We start from the raw sequence: 19,635 nt of genomic DNA, 5'->3' as shown, positions 1-19,635 counted from the left end.
TGCGGGTTTCTGATTTAATTACAGTACGTGGCCTTTGCACAAGCACAATTTATTGCAGTTTAGACAAGGGGTTATAACTCTTGTATTGTAAGATTCTCTAATAACTAAGTCGCAACGTTGAAAAATAGTCACGAGAGGCCGGAAAAAGTTAAGTTGGTGACACTGAGGAGTTGCTCAGTCGCTCCCACCACAGTCGTCATGGTAACCACAGAAAGACGCACTCCGCAGCAAGTTGAAGTTGAAGAGTGTAATGTAATTCTTTATCCCTTGTTTATTTTGAAAAAAGAAATGGCATAGATCTTTAAGATGTTTGGAAACTGTTTAAATTGTGGAAAAAAATTGCACGAGATGTCTACTTTAAGATTATCAATGGATATGTATACATACATTGCCCTTTATACAGTTCATCAGTAACAGTAGAAACCTTTTTTGTTACAAGCCATCCAATGCCCGGTATTATTAAAACATGCACAGAATATCATCATAAAGAACGTTAAACAAAATATAGTAATAATAACTTAACTTTGTTAAAGCATAACACAAAGCGTTCACTTTTTTCCCTTTGGCAGCATTAAAAAAATAACTTCAACCAACCACATGACATCCAATACATGTACAATAATTGTTTTGCGGTCTGCAGCTAATAAAACAATTTAATGTATAAATCTAATGTCTGGACGGAAGCAACTATGGAAAGATTATGCATGAGCTTAATTGTGAGCCTGCATTGGTGAATTTTCTAGTTAATATAAATACAAACAACATATATAAAACTTTACAAAAATATTTCATTGTCACATTTTTTTACTATAACAATGGAAAAGGACAACTCAAGAGACGTAATGGCCAGTTGTCACGATACGTCTGTAGTGTCCAACCATTTGCCTCTCAAGCTGCCTTTATTCTGAGCAAGCACATGTAAAGAAAACAATGCAGTTATGTGGACTGGTTCTCAAACACTGAAAACACATTGCAACAAAGAAGCATTGTTCACGGAATAAAGTCATATTTGTTCGAGAGTCATAATATTAAGAGGATTAAGTCTTAATTTTAGCAAACGCCACAATTCCCAAACCTAAAAACACTCAACTGCTCATACTGGCTATCACGTTGACATGCTAATGACTTTGTTTGTGAATTGTATAACTTGACAGATCAAAGTGTGAAATGGCCCTTAATCTTTTTGCATAGCGGTGACAAACTCATTTTCAGCAGCTCCACTTTAACCATGGTCCGCCTGGTTTCTCGCTTGGAAGACACTTTTCATTCCCTGTTGCGAGTTGCAAGCATAAATGGCTGCGTAACCTTAGAAATTCCTGTCAACTTCAACCTCACTCCAGGGGGAATCAAAGCCAGTGAGACTGCAGTAGGAGACTCAGCTGTCGACCACATAGTGGCTGTAGCATTCAGAGATGTTTTTCCTCAGCTCGTCAATGCCTCTACGCAGCTGGCTGACCTTCAACGGGACTCCATCTTCCTGTGCGTCTCTGCACTCGCTCTCCTCTGCAGACAAATTCAACGCTGCACAGAAACATGTAACAAGTTACGACTTCTTTTTTGGGGGAGCATACAAGCCAATAAAAAAGTTTGTTCGCCTTAGTTCATACAAAGTGCATCTACAAAAATTAGCTTGAGCTCTGCTTTCCCTTAATCAACATCTTGATACATTTTGAGCAATATGCATAAAAAAAGAAGAGATTTTTACCATAAGGGATGAAGCCATGTTAGTCATAAAGAGAAACTTTGGTGTGTCCACTTAATTCTTTAGTATTGTGTCAGAGGTGCTACCATGAGCTGTCCCTAAAGTTCAACCTCTTCATGTCAAAACAGACAAATCCCCCAAACAGAGATAAAAAAAAAAAAATCCCCTAGAATCCTAATTCTTGTATTTACAAACCTAGGGCCCGGCCGATTAATCGGACGATTTTTGCCCTTCAAACACCTGCCAAAACCCTTAATCAACATCTTGATACATTTTGAGCAATATGCATAAAAAAAGAAGAGATTTTTACCATAAGGGATGAAGCCATGTTAGTCATAAAGAGAAACTTTGGTGTGTCCACTTAATTCTTTAGTATTGTGTCAGAGGTGCTACCATGAGCTGTCCCTAAAGTTCAACCTCTTCATGTCAAAACAGACAAATCCCCCAAACAGAGATAAAAAAAAAAAAATCCCCTAGAATCCTAATTCTTATATTTACAAACCTAGGGCCCGGCCGATTAATCGGACGATTTTTGCCCTTCAAACACCTGCCAAAACAATCGGCCAATTAGCCGATTATTTTCCCCATAAAACGTTATCATAGAAGAAAACCGAAGTTTCTGACGCTGCCGAATGCACCATTTTGCATGCGTAGCTTTAGCAACTAGCAAGTATGTAGCGTGTTAAGTTGTTTAATGACACCCCAGTTGGATTTAACTGTAAAACTAAACACACGACGATAAGAATTACACCCACTGTATATTTAAATACAAAACATGCTTCGTTTTTAAAACATCGGTAGCCTAGCGCTAATACTAAAAGCGAAGGGAGGATCCCATTCAAATGCGAACCGGAAGTTAGTATCGACTTCAGGAGTGTTTTTTCTTTAAATAACGAATATGCACACACAAGTGCTGTGGGAACACATACCCACAGGTAAGATAACATTTCGCAAAAGGACAAATTCTTCCCAGTGTGTAAAATAAGTTATTTTAATAGAATTCAATCGTAATTGTCTTCTGTACTCACTTTAAGTGTGTACACCATGGATGCACGGCACTACACTGCCCCCAAGAAGGCAAAACACACAGGAACAGTATTTGTTCTTACCGGTTTTTCAGTTGCTAATATTTTAGTTTATTCTATACTTACTTCACTTTCTTATTGATTTATTTTGTTATTGTCTTTCCAAGTTATATTTAAAGTTGATATTTCAGACTTTCTTTTCTCAAAATTCAAGGATTCAAACATCACACACATTTCCACAAGACATGGCACAAAATACAATTCCCAAGGTCCCAGGTTAGCACAGTAAGTCCCAAGACTTGTGAAAATAACACAAGATAAAAGAAAAGGTTAATGCTTTACAGCAATTGTAAACAAGTAAGAATGGTTTTATTATTGACGCATAAATCTATACAATAACCTGGTATACTTCATTAAAATGCATTGATAAGGTCATACCATGGACTTGTCATTCAAAGCAGAGAATCTTAATAGCGAAAGTGACAAGTGACACCCACTGAAAATAAATTGGATGTGGGGGAGATATAATTTTATGCATTAAATATATATTTTTAAATAATCGGCATATTAATCTGTATTTTTTTCTGCCAAAAAACGGTTTCGGCATTGGCCAAAAAAAAGGCATATTGGTGGAGCCCTAAAGGTTTTGGTGCCCTGATGATGGATTAATATCCACATACATGTCATGCCCAGCAGCAGAGACAAGTTGAGCTCCTTCCCCTGAGCTCTCTGCACCAGGATGCTGCGGAGAGCCTGCAGGTCCCATAGACACAAGGACAGCTCCTTCAAGAGTTGCCCCACTTGTGGCATCTCCACGTTCGACAGCGGGTGCTGCTGCAGCCAGTTATCCACCTGTGAGCACACACATCAGGCACGTTAAGTGTAGCTACGGCTAATCTGGAATCGTCTGTAACACTTTTAATATGTGATATAATTTATTTAGTCTTAAAGCTAGCGTTGTCATATTTAAGGGATTTCTATACATGTAAAATAAGCAAAGATCTGGAATAAACAAAACATTGCCGGCCTATAAAGACAAAATCAGTTGTCCGCAATTTTGAAGAGGCCCAGATAGGTTCTTCCTGGCAAAGCAATGAAATTAACTACCGGCACATTTGTTGAATTGATACCAACCAGTGCCAAGGTTGTAGCATCAATGGCGGGATCTTCTTGGTTGTCAGGACGATTCAACTGTTGCGAAAGGTTTCTTCCTGTCTGTAGTCTGGTACTGGTCACCTATCGACATGTTTATAAATATAAATATGAGGCGTGTGCATCACTCCAATAAAATATGATTTCATACATATCTCAATGTATTTGAAAGATTCAATGCACTCACATCTTTTAAATCATATTGCACAATTTTCCGTAATTTGTCGCAATTAATGGCATTTTTCTACTTCTATTTTCTATGAAGCTTGTGACATATTTTCTTGAGTAAAATCTTGGAATTAATGTCAAATCATCATATAGAAAGTATATTTAGATTCAAAGACTGTTCTAAATTGATACTTGTCGACGATGCTGCTCCTGTTAAATACAGTATAACAAAATGACCAAAAGTGACTTTTATAATTATCTTTCTTATAATTAGGGCTTGGTCTAAAAAATTGAATAGTCAATATAGAATCAATTTTCCTTTTCAAGATCGATACCGATTCATGAAACCATGATTTTATATCTCTCTTTTCTCATAAATTCATAAGAAAATAGAATTTTAAAGGCCTTTTTTTTTAATCTTACTGTTTTCTTGAAACTTGAAATCTTTACATGAATTTAAAAGTATTTTCTTACACTTATGAAAGACATGATTTATTGCACTTAGACAATTCAGAATATTTTCAATTTATATTTACATCTATTGGATTAGATCAAGGGCGGTACGGTGGCTGACTGGTTAGCACATCGGCCTCCCAGTGCAGAGGACATGAGATAGAGTCCTTCCTGGTGGAGTTTGCATGTTCTCCCCGTGCTTGCGTGGGTTTTCTCAGGGTGCTCCGGTTTCCTCCCACATTCCAAAGACATGCATGGCAGGTTAATTGAACACTCCAAATTGTCCATAGGTGTGATTGTGAGTGCGGATGGTTGTTCGTCTCTTGTGTGCCCTGCTATTGGCTGGCAACCAGTTCAGGGTGTACCCCGCCTACTGCCCAAAGCCAGCTGGAATAGGCTCCCCGCGACCCTTGTGAGGACTAAGCGGTTAAGAAAATGGATGGATGCATTAGATTATGAAAATATTTTGATCTCATCCTTGCTGATGTCAATGTTTGTGTAACACTTAAGTGATTAGAACACGTGTTACTTTTATTAATAAACTAAATCATTTAACTGCCGCCGCAAAATTTACTTTGGAATTTAACATTTGGGGAGCTTTTATCATGTCTATGACATTTAAGAAGAATTGATGTGCCATAATTAATCGATATTGGATTAAACTGAAGTGAATCGAATCAGAAAAAAATTTAATCGAACGGAACTCTTGTGAATCAAAATTGAATCGATTGGGGGAAATTAGAATCGATACCCAGCCTTACTTATAATCTTCTCATCGAAACAATTCTCAAAACGTTTGTCTGGTAGATTTAGTTCTAGAGCACTACACTCAAGCAGTTGTTTTACGAGGGCCTGTGAAGGTAACGTGAGTATTTTTTGTTCTGAGACGATACACCAAAGATGTACAACTAATATAGTATTTGAATTTGGAAAGTGTGCAAAGTACTTTGAATTTTTTTCCACCAAGCCTCAAGCAAGTACAACTGAAAGTAAAACTACCTCTAGTCCGTGTTTGTCTATTTTAGCACCAGTGGCTGCAGAGGTTTTAAGCCACCACAGGAAGTTAATTTTTTAACACTTTAAATAATTCAAATCTCCAAAATCAATGTCTTAACTTTGACAAATCTCAGGTCGTATACTTTAGACTTAAAATTATCCATTTTTATTAATAACCATTTTTATTAAGAGTTTGATGACCCTACCTTCAGTTGTGAATTGAGTCTCTCAATCTGTTCTTTCTGATGCTCAATGAACTGATGGAGAGCGAAGACGACATGTTAAAGAGCGCAATCACGCTGCGTACAGTATGTATTTGAGCATTGAACCGTTCCGCTCCAAACTCTACCTTGCTGCTTTGGTCTTGTTTCTCCAAAAGTTGAGAGTTTTCCACCTCAAAATGCTTCAGGTCCAACCTGACGCCATCCTCCAAACACCTCTGCACCTTCTGCTGCAAACTTTACACAACAAAAGTGATAAGGCGTAAATGTAGCCTCTAATTATTCAAATTATTTGTTTTAAAAAAACAAAAACCTTAGACTCATTCTGGTCAGTGTCAGTTAAAATGGATGTGCATCGTAAATCTAAAAGTTATTTTATACAGAGCCTATTTACCTACACTTTTTGGTAATAATAAAATCTCACTGAGCATGATAATGGCCTTCAAAAAACTTCAAACTAAGCTAAAAGTAAGCAATCGATGAAAGCGAATAGTACCTGTGTACAGTAGCAATCAGCTCCTTCTCTCTCCTGGCTTGCGTCTCAATTTTGCCGTCTTTCTCCTTCAACCGAGCGCAGCTGCCCTCCAGCTTTTTTTCCAAGTAAGACACCGTTTTCTCCAGATCCTTAGCTCTCAGCTGCACTTCTTCCAGCTGAGCAAACATCAAAAACACACAATGTCCATTTAGGGGATCAATCACGGAAACTGTTAAAAGCTAAATGCTCTGAGACTCATTTTATTGTGTCAATTTCTCTCAAATTTTTTGAGACACATATAATGAGCAATTTTCAACTTTACAAGATGTTGCCAGTTTAAAAAAAAAAGCATTTTAAAAAAAAAAAGGTTCCTTTTCAATATTTTCATTTAGTTAACAAAAAAAGTGTTATTATTTTAACAAGACACCATTAAACTTTAAATCTAGCGTACTGTACCAGTTGGGAATCCCTTATTCAAGTAAAAAAAAAAAAAAACTCCATAAGAAGCGATGGAGCAGTGAAAATATGTTATTTGAGAATTTAAATGAAAGATAAAATTACAATGAAGTTTATATTACAAATGTATTGTGATTCTTGGTAAAACAAGGTACTGTATAATGATAATTGTAAAACATTACACTTTGTTTTACACTTATATTATCATATATGAACTACTGTGTACAAATCTTGGGTAAGACATGCAAGAGAGCCCTTTAAAAGATACACAATTTACAAAAAACAAAACAAAACAAAAAAACAATCTGAAGAGCAGAATTCAATATTTTTTAGAATAAAAAATAATGAAACTTGGTCAAATTTATAACCATGATGTTTAAAGCAAACAATCTGCTCCCTATCCATGTTCTTTAAATGTATTAGGAATTATTATTATTACAGACATTCTATGCACATTTTTAAAATCCAGTAGGATACTTTTGTTCTGTCAGTAGTAGCAAAGTTGCATTAAATATTTTTCAATAGTTTATTTGCAGAGATTTATTTAGGTACAATTTTTATTTAACTTGCCTTTTAATTAATCAGGATGTAGTTAGTGTTTTTGTTTTCCTATATTTAAAAAGTGTAATGTTAACTGTTTTAGTGTTAGCTGTGCATAATATTACAGTGGCTTAACGATATGACTAATAATACTTTTTAGTACTAGTAATAAAGCCACAGCCTCTTTTTTGGGGGGGGAACACTTGAGAATTGTCAAAATTTATTCTTTGAGGGGGTAGTTGTAAAAAAGTTTGAGTAGCACTGGACTACACAAAGCAATAATGCGATAGTTGCGAAGGACACAGAAGAAAAATTACATTTGAAAAATTTAAAAAAAGCCAAAAAAAAGAGAATTGAAATGATAGAAAATTTAGAGATGAGATATCGGTTCCGTTTTCAAGCATGTTTCTTTTGTGTCTTTGCGGGACACATGTTGTTCAATCTGTAGTATTTTAAAGGTTTGAAAGAATAGATAAAGAAAGAAGGTGCGTGCATGCGTTTGTGTGTGTACCTGCACAGTCTGGACTTGCACCTCGCCTAGAGTTGGCAGGTCAGCAAGGTACTTCTCCAGCGTTTCGATGCGTTGCTGCTTTTCATGATTCTGTTCGCTCTCCCTCTGACATTTCTTTTTCAGGCTGCTGATATAGCGATCCCTTGTCTTGATCTGATCACAGAAACATATTTCTGTTCTTAGCAACAATTGATAAGCATTTGTTTGCAAAACAATACAATACAGCAAAGAAAAAGCTTTTAAAATAAGTTTTTTCTCCTGTTGTACTAAATGTGTGATTAGTACCAGTACCTTTTCTTCCAGTTTCTTGAGGTCTTCCGTATATTTTTGAGTAGCTTGCTTGTACAACTCATTGAGATGAAGTACTTCCAGTTCGGACACGGCCAGTTTCCTGCCGAGTTCTTCATCGCAACACAGTCTGTCCGATGGCACTTCTTTGACTGACTCCTATTGGGTGACCTCAAGTGTTACCATAAAGAGCACATCCAGATTGCAGTAACAATTTTGGCAGTTGCTCAAGTATTACCTTCATCTTCAGGATTTGCGGATCTTCAAACCACTTCTGACTATGTAGCACCTGCTGGGCTCTCAGCTCATTTTCCCGAATGCGAGCATGGAGCTGCAGGATCTGTTGCTTCTGCCTGAAAGACACAAACAAACCTTTACTCTCATCTTCACCTACACACTACCAATGGCATGTTTCCTAATGTGGATAAGCAGTATAGAAAATGTTAAGCAAAGGAAAGTGGTCACTACCAGTAATGCCAGCAACGCATTACAAAAAATATGCTCATTTTTGAGTAGTGACTTATCCAATATGTTACTTTTTCCACACAGGTAATCAGACTACACCTAGTCCTCAAACATCACTAAAGATTACTTTATAGAATAAAATTGTTTCTACAATCAAGTATGAGAGTAAGAGTGACAAAAAAATTACAACGCATGGGCAAAATTGTTGGTATTTCTTGTTAAAAGAAAACCCCTCAATGGTCATTAAAATGATTTGAAACTTACAAATGTAACAATAGATCAAACTTTATTGAAAATTAAGCAATTCAAATCTGCTATTACTTTTGAATTGTTGTTGAACAGTATTATTTAAAAAAGAATAATGATAATAGTAATAGTGAAAAAGGCCTGGACAAAAATGATGTCACCTCTATAAAAGATGTAATAATTTGACCGGAAAGACATGTTTTACTCAGCTGCGTACTTTAACTCATAACCAGTCAGTCTGCCTATTTAATTTAAAGGGTGACAAATAGTCACCATACTCTTTTTGTCGCATGGTGTGTACCACATTGAACATGGATGAGAGAAAGCAAGATGTTTAAGATCCAGAACCTACAGTTAATTAGATAAATGGACTGCTTTTTATATAGTGCTTTAACTACACCATATGGCACTTTACAATGCCTCACATTCACACACCAATGGTCAACTGCTGCCACGTCCACTGGGAGCAAATTTGGGTTCAGTGTCTTGCTCAAGGACACTTCAACATGGTCACCAGGGGTGAGGATCGAACCCACAACCTCACGGATGGGAGACGACCACTCTACCACTGAGCCATGCTGCCCCATTGAAAAGACGGATAAGTTCAAATGGTATCCAAAGAGTCCAGAATAAACTCCAAAGAAATTCAAGGTTAACTCAAAGGTACATCAGTGTCAGATTGTACGATTTCGCCAAACATATGAGCTAAGGTGGACTTCATGGGAGGCGACCAATGAAGACACCACTCCCCGTTGAAAGCAAATCATAAAAAAGTGAGACTGGAATTTGCAAAATTGCAAATTGACAAGCCGCAAAGCTTCTGGGAGAATGAACAGAGGTGTCATTTTTTTTTGTGTTGTCAGTATCTGCTAAATATAACAGTTAAAGTAACTTGTAATCTTAGTTACTTTATTGATTACTTGCTTTAAAAAGGAACTAAGTAAAACCAACTCAGTTACTTTTTAAAGCAAGCAATCAGTTAAGTACAGAAGAGGATTAGGCGCGAAAAAGAAAAAAAAAGGTTGGCAGGATTCTCACTTTATTCTCAGAATTCTCACTTAAAGTCAGAATTCCACTTTAAAGTCAGATTTCTGAGAATAAAGTCAGAATTCTTATAGTCAGAATTGGGTTTGGGGGCGGCTGGGTTGTGGTGGGTGGCGGGTGTGGGTGGGGGGCGCAGGGGGTCGTGGGGGGAGCGGGGGCTGTGGGCCGGTGGGGTGCCTGGCCCCATTTTGCTGCGTTGGGCTTGGGGCGTGGGCCATGGTGGGCGCTCCTGGCTCTGCTCTCCGGCCGGTGGCCCCTGTGGGGCCCGGGGGTTGTGCCTTGGCGCTGCCGTGGCCTGGAGGGCCCTGGGGAGTTGTGCTTGCTCTGTCCTGGCCGGCTTTGGTCTCTTGAGGTCTCCCTAATTTGTTGGAATTTAGAAGTTTCTGGGGTTGGTGAAAGATTCTGGTTGGTAACCCGGTGGGTAATAGGTGATGTCTGGTCGGTGCTGGATTTCAGTTTCCTTTCTTTTCTTTGATCCTTCCTCTGGTCTCCTGACAACCTCACGACTCTAGCTGGATTCTGAAGTATTCCGTTTAGGTGAACGGTATGGGATTTGAACAGGTTTTAGGTGAATTAATGAGTACACACACGCACGCACATATGCACACACACACACGCACATGCTCATGCACACACACACACAAAAGAAAAAGAGGGGGGAAAAGAAAAAAAAAGAAGAAAAAAAAGAGAGACAGCAATGATGACATGTCGAATCGGTAAGATTACCGAATGAATGATACTGAGCTATCTCAAAAAAAATTCTGACTTTAAAGTAAGAATTCTGAGAATAAAGTGAGAATCCTGCCCAACTTTTTTTTTTCTCTCTTCACTGGCCCTAATCATATTCCGTAGTAACTTAAAGGGGATGTATCTCGGTATTTTAAGCCCTTCCACAGTTAACTAAAGGCATATAATGATTAAATCTTACCTTTGACGCCATGGTGATGTAATTTTATATGAAATATTAGGAATTTTGCTGGCTATTTTTCCAACGCGGAAGTAAAACGCCTGGTTCAGTATAACCCCGCCTCTCCCCGTGTGGTTTGCCGCGCCCCTGTCGTCCTAAGCCGGCTGCTGTGCGCATCGCCAACAAAACTCTGGAGAGCTGCGTTCGAGCCCTTGCAGTACTACTGTGTCTTCTTTAAATGTAGAAATTGGATGGATGTTCAATTATTCAATAAAAATTTGAAACAAGAAATCGTAGTGGAGGAGGAGGGGGGGGGGGGGGGTGAAAGGAAAAAAAATCTGAGTGGGACGCGATCATGGGACCTCCTGCTTACAGTGTGTGCACACCAATTCATTCAGTTAGGTTCAACAGTGCAGAAATTTTACTTGTAGTCAGCCACAACCTTTCTGGGAATTTAAGAGAGCCAATTGGCATTGCAAATGTGAAGGATAATTGATTGCTTTTAATTCATTTGGACAGAACATTTACTGATTAAGGCTACTTTTATCACATGGAGGTCTCAGAGAAAGTGGGCGTGTGTTTAGTCCGCATAGGGGGTGCAGGGTCTGGGTCCGCACCTGATGATGTCATAAAGTGAGTACCCGCTGGTTTTCTCGTGTTGGGAGGGGCTGGTGCTTGGAGAGCAGAACGACTTAGAATTTCTCATAAAGGGACGAATGGAGGAAAACGCCACTTTGGTGATGTTTTTGGTGAGGAATTAGCATTTTAACATGGCTAAAAGCTCCAAAAAGTGGATTTTTCACGTTACTGTCCCTCTAAAGTACTTTTCAAGGTAACTGTGGCAACACTGGTCACTACTTACCTATCTATTTCTAGTTCTCTTTGTCTCAGCATTCCCTCTTTAACCTTCACTAGAGTGTTGACAAAATGCGATGTCCCCTGCAGCACCTGCAAATCAACAAGCAAGTGTGCTTTCACTAAATAATAATAAAAATCTTCATTGTCCCCTCGAGGCGATGAGGAAAATAATCTCAACTAATATTTATTTGAAGGTGTACAATTGCTCTTACCTGATTAATGCCTTGTTCAAGTGATGATCCATCTCCAGCACAGACTTTCGCTTCAGTCCCAACAATCTGGCCAAGTTCTCCTCCATGTTCTGCTTTCGAGTTGTACTCCATCTGTTCTGTCAGCCACATTTGTGTGCGGACGGCTGGCTGAATTGGGGACACTCTGTCAACCGGGTGACCAAGTGGTGAGTCCGCTAGCTTGGATAAACTGAGGCCATAAACCTGACCCCCTCGCAGAGCCACCTTAGCTTCTGCTAAACTACTATAGTTCATGTCCAAACTGCTGTGTTTAATGGGTGACGATAGAGTTGAGGACAGTGACAGGTCTGTTTCTAAACCAGATCTACTACTATGTTTGCTCCCGTAGCAAGGACCAGCACCAGGTGAACGTTGCAATAAGCTATGACAGAGCAAGGAGGAAGATACAGGTAAATACAGGTCCCTATTTAAAGAACGGGATTCTTTTCTGTAAACATAGAGGAGACCCCTGTCCAGGGAGCCATGTGAATCTGTACTGTGTTGGTGGACTGATGTCTTCCTGGAGTTCTTTTCAACACCAGATGACAGTTTAGTGAGAGAGGACCACCTTCTGATGGGCTGCTGGTCCTGCATGTCAACACCAGTTTGTGCCGACATGGCTGGAGGGGTCAGCTGGCAAGACTTGGTCCAAAGACCTGTGCTGCTGGGTGAGCTTGTCATTCTCAGACTGGCACAAGATGACATGGATGGTGATGGCTTGACATGGACAACGGGGACGCAGCCGCCAAATCCATCCTCCTGACTGGAGTGACGTCGGGAAAGCGGCTGGAGAGATGAAGGTGTGGTGCTTGAACAGGAGTCATCTTATGGATGCACAAAGGGGGAAAAGTATTAATAACGCACAGATAAACAGATCATCAAGCATGTATTTCATATTAGGACTCAACAATTTTGAAAGATAATTTAAATACAATTTTTTCCCCCTCAATATTTTAGTTGTGATTTCATATGCGATTATTTTTTATTTTTTTTTATTTTCCTATGTACCTTTTAACCAACACAAGCAATAAATTAAATTGCATTAGGGCCCGGCCGATTGCCGATTTTAATAGGCCAATTATTGCCTTTCAAAAATCTGCCAAAACAATCAGCCAATTGGGCCAAATGGACTATTATTTTACCCATAAAACGTTATCGGAGAAAATTTAGGTTTCCGATGCTGTGAAAGTACCCTGAATGCACCATTTTGCTTGCGTAGCACAAGCAACTAGGAAGTGTGTAGCATGTTTATTCTGTTGTCCCCCAAGCGTCAAAATTTAAGTTTTTATTTCACGATGTATACATCTCAGTGTTAAACAACTCAGGACAGAGCACCTTTTGTTTGAACCCACCCACTTTTCAAGTTAGCAAAAGTATTGGAACATGTGACTGAGGGGTCTTCCTAGTTGTCAGGTGTTTCCTTTTTAATCGTTTGTTTTTGGTTTTTGGCTTTCACCTGTGAAAGCAAATATCAAGATCAAGAAGTAGGATCCAATCTTATATAAGCCACAACGAGTATTTTTTCCATATTGTATTATACAAAATTATTGTACAAGCTATAGGTAAGCATTACAAGAACACATTATAAAACCTATTCTTTTTCAGTAAAGGTTTTTGTAAAAACACCCTTAGCCACAATTCAAATACGCAGTACAGTTCAATTTGGTTACGCACACACTAGTTTCAGTAATGTGGAATGTGTTGGATGGTGATAACTGTGTTGGCTGGAGCCTTTCTGTGTGGAGTGCCTGCGTTGCATTCTCCAGTTTCCAGCCATGGCAAATGGGCTGGCAAAAGATCTAGATTTGGTTCCCAGGTTTTACACGTCAATGAGGATGGCTCAAATGCAGAGATCTTTTGCTGCACATCGTACATCTCAAAAATGAAGTACATCATGTACTGTATATCTTTGTGTACATATGGTAATTGTATTTTCCCTAAACCGTCATTTCCCGGCTTACCAAAATAGTTTTGACTATTATTGAATGCTTTCAACTTAGTTGGAACATTTTGGGGAAGGCCTTTTTTTCCAATTTAAACAAGACTATGCCTATGTACAGTACAAAGCAATACTAATTAAAGGCAAGCTTGGATGAGTTTTTCAAGTGGGAAAACTTTAGCGTCATGACCCGAGCGTCACCCTACCTTCCACGCTATCAGAGCAATAGGTACCAATGCCTGTGTCACCACTGTCTGACACTGCGCTGTGTCTTCGTCCAAAGATGCTGTTCCCAGGTCCAGGCTGTTTGCTGTGCCAGGATGATTCATGGCTAGGGACCCACCCAGGAGAGCCTCCACTACTTAAACCTTAAAAGGGACAACATTAAAACATTGAAGTAGTAGTAAGGGTCTAAATTTCTTTAGTACGAGTCATGACGCAAACATATTTTTGAGATTGCATCCATCCACCCATTTTCTGTAATGTTTGTTCTCATTAAGTTTGTGGTGAGCTGTAGCTTGTCCCAGCTGACTTTGGCCAAGAGGAAGGGTACACTGGACATACAAACAAACATTCATACTTGTATTCACACCTATGGACAATTAAAAGAAGAAGTGTGTTCCTGGGATGTGGAAGTAGGCTGCAGGTTAAAAAAAAAACTCCACTTGTCCAACATGCTTTTAGACAATTATATAATACCTTTTTTTTATGTGTTCTTTCTTTGTTGGGGTTTTTGTGTGTTTTTACGTGTATCTTTGCCAATACCTTGTAGAAATTTTTTTTTGATGAAGGTTGAGCATCCCACAGAATTGAATCATTTATTGTTTAAAATATTAGGTGCATGCAGGTGTGTACTGGCTTCCATTTTGAGTATGAACATAACTTTTTTTTTTTTTTTTTTAGTAATGATTAATCAAAATTCTATAAATGTAAATGACCCCACAAACATGTCTAAATACATTTAAAGATTAAATGCTAAACATGACGGCGGGCTAGCTTGATATAGTGTATATAATAAGTGTACACACCCTGGGCCCTGATGAAATACCAGGTTTTGTTATATAAAAACTGAGACCAAGTTAAATGTCACAGCCTGTAGAACCCAATTGAAAATATAATGGAATATATTTTAGAGGTTAGGTAAAAAAATAAACCACCAAGAGATAGCTTCTCTCCGTCACGCAACGTTTTCGTGCGGTCTTGCAAACGCAGTGACGTCAATTGTAGTCGCCTGTTTTTAGCCGCAGTTCGGCCTTTAAAATCCAACAAACGTCGGCCACTACACACATCTATCGACAAACAAGTCACAATATCATGACACATTCAGTCACAGAACAATAATAAATCTCACCTGTTTTATTAAAATCGTATCCATCGTCAAGATCACCTCTGTTCCACATTGGCAGCGGTAATACGTTTTACATAACAGTCGGGAAACAGATTAGCTTTGCGGTCGGAAAGGAAAAAGCCACAATGGAATAGAGGCGGCCAGTGAGGGATTTAAACGCTATTACTATGCTATTTGTGTCATTTTAGCACGATACAGTGGCTGTAGGGCCCTAACTGAATGTCTCTTGTCTCGAGACATTTTCAAGTAACGGTCTCCTTTCTCCTAACTTACACATGATGACATCCGGAGTGGAAGTGACGTCATGATCTCCCTCCACGGTGTCTTCTACTGATCTCAACAGCGATACTCAACCTTATTTGCGCACAGAAATAATAATAATTTAAAATGCAATTTAACATTATGCTGAATGTAAATATATTATTGTAGTGAGCCCGCTCCATCTTGGGTAATGAGAGAAATTCAGTGGTGGGGGCAGGGATGGCGCTACATGTGGGCTTCAGCCCCGTCAGAAATCTCTGTAGGTCAAGTTAAGGCCCTCTAGCATTTTATTTGATATACTAAAATATATTTTATCAGCAAACCTTAATTGGTCAAGAGAAGGAAAAAAACTTGGTACTTTCCCTGAGAGGGGGTGCATTTGGTACAATCAATACAAACATGTAAATAACGTGCAACTATATGCCACATATCATCTGGAGCAGTTACAGTATTTATCCTATTTACATGACAAAAACTTAAAACAAAATACATCAAACTCCTCAAAATCCAATTATTTATTTCCACTGTTTGTGACATGGTTTAAGTTTGACGTCTATGTGTCTGTATGGACGCCACACTGGAGCAGAAGGCGGCTGTGGCATGGTCCGCGCCGCCCTGGCACGAAAAGCAGAAGGCAGCCGCAGGACTTGCGCCGCCGGACGAGGAGCAGAAGACGGCAGCGGGACGTGCGCCGCCTGTCCACAATCATGGGCTTGAGGCCGCCATGGTAAAGGCGAAGAGACTTCGCACTGCAGCGGCAGAGGCGAGGATGCCCGGGGCGGCAGCGGCATAGGCGAAAAGGCTCGAGACTGAGGCTGCCGCGCACCTGGGACTGGGGCACGAAACGTGGGGAGGACAATAAGGCAAAAAAAAAAAAAAACTGGCAGCATGAGGGGAGGAAAACAACAATGAATCGATGCAGACAGAGGAAAGTCAGGAGACTAAATACACACACACACACACACACACACAAACGACACAACAAGACACACTTGGGGCAAGACAAAAGTGGCTGAGGGCACTGATTGGTTGACACGAGGAAGGGCAGTATTACACTTAACAAGACCAAGGGAGACACACAAGGAAAAACAGAACCCAAACATGACACATCCCATTTTCAGAACTGCTATGTAACAACGTAAAATATCATTTATTTATTTTTATTTATTTATTTATTTTTAAACAAAAAACAACAATAAAACAAGACAAACAAACAAAAAAAGCAAAAGGTCCTTATATGAATACAATGACTACACGTAGGGAGCTTCAAAATCCCATTTTCAGAACTGCTATGTAACAATGTAAAAAAAAATAATTAATTTATTTATAGTTTTTTTGTTTTGGAAAAACAAAACAAAAAACAACAACAACAAAAACACGCAAAAACAAAAAACACAACAAGACAAAAAAAAATGTTTTTGATAATTATTTATTATTTCTTTCTCCAAATTAGCCAACAAACTGCCCACTGGATTTTTTTTTTTATTGTTTTGGTTGTATAAAAATTACAACTGACACCTTATATTGTAGTACAGTATAGTTTATTTGTGGGTCATTTGCATTTGCACAGCGCACGTATACAGTATTAAACAAATGGTTTCACTCAAAACTTGCAAGCAACAAACCCACACTTCCACCTTGTCACAGCTCAGGAATTTAGAATAGTGTCACACAAAAACACATTGTATAAAACAATAATACAAATAAAACAAAAATAAAACCCTGAGTGACATCATCATCTCAAAATAGTGCTTAATACTTTATCGGGCACGATTTAAATCCTTCTCTTTATAATGTGGAACCTCTATGGACACCCCTGCCTTTCCTATGCCTCATCTTTAAAACCATCAGATGGAACATTTCAGCGATATTGAGCATTACTGAGAAGACAGCCATCACCAACATAAAGATGATGAACACATTTTTTTCGGTCGGACGACTGATGAAGCAGTTTGTGTCAGTCTGGCAGCTTCCGCCTTGGAACGCAATCTTATCAGGCATGAAAATGGAGCCGTAGATGAAGTACTGACCCACAACGAAGGCCACTTCCAGCAAGATCTTGAACAGAAGCTGCATCATGTAGCTGACCAACAGAAAGCCTTTCAGCTTCACCTTACCATGTTCGTCAGAATATTTGGGAGATTTAATCATCCTATTCGGTTCACGTTTTTGCTCCTGGTATCTCCTGAGCTTATTCTCTTTGCGAATAACAAGCAGGACGTGACCCAGATAGATGAATGTAGGTGTTGAGACGGTGAGGATCTGGAGCACCCAGTAGCGTGTGTGAGATATGGGGAAGGATGCATCATAGCAAGCATTCTTGCAGCCAGGGCTGTGGGTGTTGCAGTCCATGTTTGCTTGTTCGTCTCCCCATATTCTGTCCACGCCAGCCGCTAGAATGAAGATCCTGAAGATGAAAAGAACACTCATCCAGACCTTGCCAAATATAGTCGAGTGTGATTCCACCTTGTCCAACATCTCCGATACAAAGGACCACTCCCCCATGATGGCAGTCGATCTCTCATAGGTCTGTGGGAGAAAATACAAGTAATTATAACAAATACTGTATACCTGCTGTTCAGCGCTCCTCGTAAGGCAGGAAGTTTGTACAGCTGTCATTTCAACAAAATGTTGCCTTATTTTCAGGTTGTCTTTAATGTTTAATTAGGAACATTCTTGTCGCATTTTAAAACAATTAAATATCTAGATTAATTACAATAACTAAATTAATAATAATATATAATAATAAAATAAATACAATATGAAAAATATAATAATTATAAATGAATGATAATTAAAATGATAATTAAATAACTAGAAATATAGTAAGTAAACATTGTGTTACGAACGCTTGAAATTACAGAAATATGCTATTATTACTTGTTTTTAATGGTACGATTTTATGGAAAGGTAATCTAATTTATAATTGAACATGTGCTTGTAATATAACAGTATATGAAACAAACGGTGGTAACACACGATTGAATTAAGTTAGTCCAAAGAGAATATATTAAGTTTAACTAATAATCAGTTCATTAAATTTAATATGTTCACCTGAATTAAGTTAATCCAAAGTGGCTCCAATCCAAAGTGTTAAGTTTAACGAACACATAATTAGTTAAACTTAATATATTTGTTTTGGACTTTGCACTTTCACTGGTATGTATTAGTTACATGCATAACGATTTTCATTCCGTTCACTTTGTCAAGCTGTCACTAGCTTCATGTGGGCTATGTGAGTTAATAATTGTCGTACCTTTCATTGCATTCTACACAAATGTCTCGAAGTTTGGTCTGAATGGATATTAATTGTCTCTTTTACACACAGTTTTCATCTTACATTTGGGTTCCTCGTTTCCTTCATTTGTTTTTTGCCGCTTCTTGACAAAAGTAAATGAAATATTTGGTCATTCTTTTTGCCGAGCTACCCTTTATATCCAGCTGCCTTAGCTTTCGGGTATGTTTTGCTGGGTCTATACAAATTATATTGCAACACTTTCACAACTTTCAATGCTACACTTTCATACAATTTGCACTTTAACTTCATAGATCTTGAAAATAATACATGGCACAAAATGGATCTAAAATTTGACGAGAACCCACCAAAAAAGAGAAAAAAAGAAAAAAAAATATGGCAACCATGATGACATTTTTTAAAATCATTTATAAATTTGAAATGTGTTTCTGTTAATCACACTTCTCCAATCTCCAGTTAAAATGTTATAAAAGCATTTTGTCAATTAGTAGCGATCTACACTTTTTATACTACCGCTACCTTCTTGTTTCTTAGTCTTACAGATGACTTGAACAACACATTCATAACATATTTGTTGTCATTTATTTTTACCAGCTCGATATCTACTATTTAAACAATAATTCTTCGTGAATAGCCATAAAGGGTCCTACCTAAGCAATGGTTCCTGCTTTCTTCTGACTTGTGCTCCCTCTATAATGGTTTCACTTCTCTCTTATAGCTGAAATGGATTTTGCATCATCAACATATTTATCATACACTGACCCACTCGCACTCCCTCATGCAGTGTAACTATGACTAGATATCAGCACAGTGATGACACAACTGAACACCGTGGAATAATAACAGTTTTTAGGCAGTGTTAATTTTGACAAGAAATTTTTAATTTAGTTATAGTTATAGTTTAGTCATCTGATTGCATTTTAGTTTTAATCCAATTTTAGTCGATGAAAATAAAGAGCAATTTTGGTCGACTAAATTGAAAATTTAGTCAATGTTTTCCTTCAACATACATTTCAACTTTTATACAGAAATTTATAACACACGCAAGACACATTTAACACAGCGGTGTCTATTAAACTTTGTTTTAATGAAAA

The 19,635-nt window shown here is 38.3% G+C and overlaps 2 protein-coding genes across 2 annotated transcripts; both read right to left on the bottom strand.

Moving 5' to 3' along the window:
• Positions 1 to 30: 30 nt before the first annotated feature.
• Positions 31 to 15,298, bottom strand: cep85l (centrosomal protein 85L). The gene is made up of 13 exons (XM_077553338.1): positions 15,028 to 15,298; positions 13,883 to 14,044; positions 11,720 to 12,561; positions 11,512 to 11,597; positions 8,226 to 8,340; positions 7,991 to 8,146; positions 7,700 to 7,852; positions 6,214 to 6,368; positions 5,846 to 5,954; positions 5,703 to 5,753; positions 3,862 to 3,963; positions 3,408 to 3,579; positions 31 to 1,521 (listed from the first exon to the last, which is right to left on the bottom strand). Exons 1-13 carry the CDS (start codon positions 15,074 to 15,076, stop codon positions 1,376 to 1,378), a joined length of 2,298 nt encoding a protein of 765 aa, XP_077409464.1. The 5' UTR covers positions 15,077 to 15,298; the 3' UTR covers positions 31 to 1,375.
• Positions 15,299 to 16,706: 1,408 nt separating this feature from the next.
• Positions 16,707 to 19,275, bottom strand: LOC144039731 (gap junction Cx32.2 protein-like). The gene is made up of 2 exons (XM_077553371.1): positions 19,192 to 19,275; positions 16,707 to 17,814 (listed from the first exon to the last, which is right to left on the bottom strand). The coding sequence occupies exon 2, from the start codon at positions 17,788 to 17,790 to the stop codon at positions 17,074 to 17,076; it is 717 nt and encodes a 238-aa protein (XP_077409497.1). The 5' UTR covers positions 17,791 to 17,814; positions 19,192 to 19,275; the 3' UTR covers positions 16,707 to 17,073.
• Positions 19,276 to 19,635: the final 360 nt, after the last annotated feature.

Source organism: Vanacampus margaritifer, chromosome 19 (genome assembly GCF_051991255.1).
Source record: "Vanacampus margaritifer isolate UIUO_Vmar chromosome 19, RoL_Vmar_1.0, whole genome shotgun sequence".
NCBI lineage: Eukaryota > Metazoa > Chordata > Actinopteri > Syngnathiformes > Syngnathidae > Vanacampus > Vanacampus margaritifer.
This window is presented reverse-complemented; position numbering and strand designations above follow the sequence as displayed.